General features: G+C 52.2%; 1 protein-coding gene across 2 annotated transcripts in view; it reads right to left on the bottom strand.

The window, feature by feature from the left end:
- Positions 1-396: 396 nt before the first annotated feature.
- Positions 397-6,000, bottom strand: part of Ilrun (inflammation and lipid regulator with UBA-like and NBR1-like domains) — a 45,279-nt gene continuing 39,675 nt past the window's right edge. For both annotated transcript variants that reach the window (XM_048347928.1, XM_048347929.1), the window contains exon 5: positions 397-3,357. In XM_048347928.1, coding sequence (XP_048203885.1) covers positions 3,322-3,357 — 36 coding nt within the window. In that variant the 3' untranslated portion in view covers positions 397-3,321. The remainder of the gene's footprint in view (positions 3,358-6,000) is intronic.

Here is a 6,000-nt window from a genome sequence, read left to right as displayed (position 1 = left end):
AGTGAAGAGCTGCCCAGCTCTCCTTTCTGCTTCCCCAGGGGCCACTGTGACGCCCTGCCAGCTTCCTGTGCAGCTTCTCACTGTGCGGATGTGCGGACCCAATGCTGAGCCCGCCCATGGGGTAACCAACAGAGGGGTGCCCTGGTGACCACAGGCCCCCTAGAGGCAGTGTCCTTACCTTTCTGATCGTCAGCCAACAGGAAGACTAGCAGACCCACTGTAACCCCAGGCCACCTTTTCCAAAAAGATAATGAAGCTCAGGGTTTGTTTTCCCATCTGCTAAACAGAAAGCCCCAGGGACCAAAAGGACACCCTCCCACCCCACCCCCCCCCTGCTACTTTGGGGTCAAGCAGGTCATGGAGGCTAAATGGGTCAAAAAACTCAGACACAGGAGAAAAGCTTTTTGTGTGTGTTAATTTAATCATACAAATATTCATTTATACAGTAAGGAAAACCTCCTCCTCTTCCTCTCCTCCTAGGCACCGTGAGGCCCACCAGACACCCGCCCAGCCCAGGGGGAGGGGAGCCAGTGCGGCCCCCACATCCAGAGGCCGCCCAGGACAGCGAGGCTGGGGGAGGGCAGCTCACTCTCTGGGCCCTAGCGACCCTTCCATCCTCTCCTTTCAGGGCTCAGGCTGAATTTGGGGGTTTTTACCCTAACACCCAATTCCCCCCGGCCACCCTTGGGCCACGGGCTTGAGGTTCTCTCCAGGCCGGAAGAGCCTCTAATGGGCTTAGAGTTACAACCAGGCCTTACTACGGGGAGAAGGCTGTTCTAGAAAAATGCCCCAAATTCATCTGCCCCATGGCAAAAAGAAAAGGCATGCACACGTGCATACACATCCAAACACACACACACACGCACGCGCACACACACCTCACTCCATGCACACAGACAGGTTCTTCCCAAACCTACAGTCTTCCCCACCGGGCTTCAGCCCAGATCACAGATCTCCGCAGGCTGGCGCTGCTCGCCGCGAGGGTGTCAGACACTGGCGGTCCTGCTCCGTGGTGGAGGCGACTGCCCGCCACCCTACCAGGCAGGGAATAAAGAGGAACTCTAGGCCGTTCTAAGAAGCCGCACCAGTGTGGGGAGGGAGAATGAGTGGCACCGAGACCCTCCTCTGGCCCCGGGAAAGCCACGCACCACGCTTGTACTTGCTCTGGCCCTCTGCAAGGAGCTCATTTCTACAAAGACAGACACGGAAACTGCTCGTTCTTGGAAAGGCAGCCAGAGTGCCTGAGACATTTCGCTTTCCAAGCAAGGTGGCCCACAAACAGGAAGACCAGCAGGATGACAGGCAGGGCTGGACTGGTGGTGGCTGATGAAGGCTCTGCTGAATTGAAGCGGAAAACCAGTGCTGGCAAACAGGAAGGGCACCTGGGGGGGAGGGGAGATGGGGATGCCAGGGAGGCTGAAGATGAGCTGCTCTGAGGCCACAAATGACTGGCACCTAGAGCAGCAGCAGTCTGGGTTCACAAGGGCCTTCAGACAAAAGCCGTCCTGTGCCCTGTGGAGTGGGCCCCTGGTGCGGACTTCCCTTGGCTGTGCTAGGGGACGGGAACCATGTGCACTCCAGAGAAGCCCCAGGCCACCCCAGCCATACTGCTCTTCTAGGCCCTGTCTCCTGCGAGCCAAAGCTTTGGGCTTGGGGGAAGAGGAGAGGACAGGGGAAATTTCATACAAGCTTTGTCTCACAATCAAGTGTTTAAAAACAGTCTCAGAAGAGGATGAGGAGGAACAAACACCACGCTTTTTTGGGGGGAACTCACACCCAGACAGAGACAGACAGGCAGGCAGACCATCACCCACACCCAGGCTACAGGACCCCTGGCAGCCACTCACCCCATGGTCTCCCTGCTTTGCTCACACCCCCCGGGGGAGGGGGGGGCATGCTAACAGGCAGGGGACCCTGCAACCATACCCTAGACCCACATCCCTGGCTCTCAAACCAACCACAACTCTAGGGAAGGGGGGTTGAGAAGGGAAGAGGGACTTTGCATATTCATGTATCTTTGGCAGACAGCTGTTCTCACCTGTGCAAGTTCCTCGTGGAAGACACCCACGGCTCGGCCTGCTCAGCATCCAGAGGACACGGGTGGGACAACCAGGCCCGTGAGCAGCCAGCCCCTGCTCCCGCTCAGCTAAGCCCTGTGCTAGCGGAGATCCCCTTCCAGGCCTATCTAAATTATTTATGGTCTCCAAGACCAAGTAGTCAGTGGCCATTTCCCAGAACAAGCTCCCCACTCAGGGCTGCTCAGCCTCCAGACACGGGCGGTGGGGACACCAACGAAGGACAACCGCAGGGAACAGAGAAGGGAGCTATGTGACCAGAGAGGCATGGGATGGGACCCGCTCCACACTTGTCTGTTGCACACCTGCTGGTGAGCTGCCCTTCCATGTGCATGTGGCACACCCACCCAGCCAGCACAGAGGTACTGTTCCCAGAGCAAACGGGGAGCCGCAAGAGAACAAAAACGTGATGGCATTTCCTTCTGCCAAGAGAAACATGGGAGAAAGCAACCTGAATTGTCACACATGTGCGCACACGGACACCTCCGGCCTCAAACCCCATCAGCCGGCACCGTCCCCAAGGCCTCCTCTGCCGGCCACACAGGGAAGTTTGGTCTTCAGAAAGGTTCTGATGCGAACAAGCCAAAGGGTTGACAAATACAACTGTCAAAGGTGTAAATCAACACAAGATTAAAGTGAAAAGAGGAGGAAGGGTGACAATTCATTGGCTGATGCCACGATAAACACTGGGGTTAGACTCTGGAGTCAGATGACACAGTGATGTGCTTCTGCAGCACTGACCCACACAGTCCCCAAACATGCCACGCCAGCTGCAGCCTGAATCGCTTCCAGAGCAAACACTATTCTATAGAGAGCATGTTATCCCTTATTAAAAAAAAAAAAAAAAAACACAAAAAAACGGGGAGGGGGGGAATTAACTGTGCTCAAAACTACAACCTTTCCGTAGGCAAAATAATTTTTGTTTAAAAAGATGGCTTATTTTCCCCTTCCCGAGTGACCTAATGAGTCGTTCGACTGACGCCTAATAACCAGAACCCAAGGTGGCTGCACAGACTTCTTCTTGGTAGCCTCAACACCACTCCTGCGATCCAGCGTTCATACATGCATACTGAGTTTACTCAAAACGAGCCTGCTCTGCTTCTTCCTCTTCGTCCAGGATGGGGGAGGATCAGAGCCAGGGACCGTGCCATGTGGTCTGTAATCCAGAGGAACCCCTTGCCCTCCCCCCGCCCCCCAAAGTCGGGCCTTCTGTCTTTTGTTAATTTTTCTTCTTGCTGACACCCGTTTAAGACTGGCCGAAGGGGTAAGGCCCGTGGAGCCCCTGGAAGAGAGTGAAGACAGTCAGTTGAGGGTACACAATAGTTCAATTTCACAACCAAACCAAGTACAAGAATCTATAGTTCCCAGCACTCCAGTAGGGAGTCCCAGTCCCAGATGAAGTGTGAGGGCTCCCTGACATACAAAAACTCAGAAGGCCAAAGATCGAGGCACGGAGTAAAGTTTCTCACCGAGTTACGCCAGCCACTGAGAGGGGAGGCAGGCAAGATGTTGTTCCTCTGCTGCAACAGGTAGCTCCGTCAGCACCAGCTTTCCTCCACCCAGGGTACAAAGCTTTTCTATGTTCTTGACAGCAGGGTCTCAGCCTCTCTGCTGAGGATCCCCATATAACACTTCAGATTCAGGATACTGCTATAGCTCAGGTAACTTTTGTTTGTTTGTTTGTTTGTTTTTTGCCAGTCCTGGGCCATGGACTCAGGGCCTGAGCACTGCCCCTGGCTTCTCTTTGCTAGCATTCTGCTACTTGAGCTACAGCACCACAACTGGCCATTTTCTATATATGTGGTGCTGGGGAATCGAACCCAGGGCTTCATGTATACAAGGCAAGCACTCTTGCCACTAGGCCATATTCCCAGTCCCAGCTCAGGTAACTTGAGCAATAGAAACCATGTGGCACCTAGGAACCCGGCATGGTAATAGGTCACATGCTACCTTTAATCCTCACCTCACCCTGAAAGCCAGGTGAGTATTACCACACCCATTTGAGGGATGCCTAATTTACCAGAGACAAGGAGACTTGTTCAAGGTCATCAGGCTGGTAAGAAACAACATCAGGACACAAAGAATACTGGTGGCCTGCAGTTCTACACTGACACTTCGTCTTCTTTTGCCTTATGATAGGTTTATTTAATTCTCAAAGGTACTCTGGATCCCTGGCTTCAGTTTTGCTCTTCCCTTATATTATTATTTTTTAATTTTTTTCCAGTCCTGGGCCTTGGACTCAGGGTTTGAGCACTGTCCCTGGCTTCTTTTTGCTCAAGGCTAGCACTCTACCACTTGAGCCACAGAGCCACTTCTGGCCATTTTCTATTTATGTGGTGGTGAGGAATCGAACCCAGGGCTTCATGTATACGAGGCAAGCACTCTACCACTAGGACATATCCCCAGCCCCTCTTCTCTTATATTAGGAATGAAACACAGCTGGTGGTTCACGCCTGTCATCCTAGCTACTCACGAGGCTGAGACCTGAGGATCACAGTTCAAAGCTAGTCTGGGTGGTAAAGTCCCCATGAGACTCTTATCTCTGATAAACTACTTAGAAAAAGCCAGAAGTGGCCCTGTGGCTCCAGTGGTAGAGTGCTAGCCTTGAGCACAAAGAGGCTCAGGACTCAGGCCCTGAGTTCAACCCCATACTGGCAACAAAACAGAAGTAGAGCTGTGGCCTGTGTGATAAAACACCAACCTCGAATGAAAAAAGCTAAGGGACAGTGCCCTAACCCTAAGCTAAAGCACTCGTTTTTTAAAAAGAAAATCAGAAGGAGCTATTGGGAAGATCTGGGTTTGAAAAACTGAGATCTCCATGTCAACAAACAAGCTAGACAGGTAGGAGGATCATGGTTTGAGCTGAAACCTAGGCAAAAACTTGAGTCTACAAATAACTAAGGCACAAAAAGTTGGGGATATGGTTCTAGTACTAGAGTGGCTGCCCTGGAAGTACAAGGTCCTGAGCTCAAACCCCAGTACACACATTTTCTAAAAAAGAATGAAAAACCAAGATTTGTCAACAACCAAAGTAGCTCGTTACACAGTAACATGTGACTCCCTCTGCCCTCCCATCTTGAGAAGACTCAGCTAAAACCCGGCAAAGGTAGCGGAACAGGCCACCCCAGGGTCCCTGGGACCAGAAGAGATCCAACGGGTGGTAAAGACAATAGGCATGGCCTCAGCCACACACAGGACCATAACCAGAGGGGATTTCCCAATCTTTGACAGCTATTGTTAAGAATCTTGAATCCAGGGGCTGCTTGCCTAGCATGCACTGTGCAGTAAACAACAATAACAAACCCCACTGACCCTGGGCACAACTCAGTTTCAGAGTTGCCAGTGACCACAGACTTCCTTGACTTTGCTTCCTTTGCTGGCATCCTCCTTGCCACCTCACCGCCCCCCCCCCCCAATTGTGCCCAGTCCTTAGCTGACATGCAATAAATACTTGCTGGATTAATAGCTGCACACTACAATTTGGAGTGACAGCACACTCTAAGTCACGGGAATGGTGACCTTTCCAAAGCCAGGTTTCAAACAATTGCTTAGGTGGGGGACACAGGTGCCCTGGTGCCAAGCCATCTGCCTTGCTTACAGGCTCCCAGGTTCTACCAGTGGCTAGGCTACGCAGATATGGCTAGTCACATGCTCAACCTTCCTCCTGGAGTGGGCTGCAGACGCGGGAAGAGCTGGTCAGCTCCCCATGCTCACCAAGCACCACTCACCAAGCTACCCTGGCAAGGTCTCTTTCCCCCACAGCACCTTAGACTCCTCTGCAAACCTAAATTCATAGTTCTAGGAGTTGATACAAAGTGCCTTGTGGAGGAGGCTGAAAAACACTATTCTGAGAAAAAAATGTCTTCTAGTCATGAGTCAGCTGTCACAGCTGGCAAGGATGAGGAACATAAAATTAAAATGTCCA

This window comes from Perognathus longimembris, chromosome 6 (assembly GCF_023159225.1).
Source record: "Perognathus longimembris pacificus isolate PPM17 chromosome 6, ASM2315922v1, whole genome shotgun sequence".
Classification (NCBI taxonomy): Eukaryota; Metazoa; Chordata; class Mammalia; order Rodentia; family Heteromyidae; genus Perognathus; species Perognathus longimembris.
Note: the sequence above shows the minus strand (reverse complement) of the source record. Positions and strands in the feature narration are given on the sequence as shown.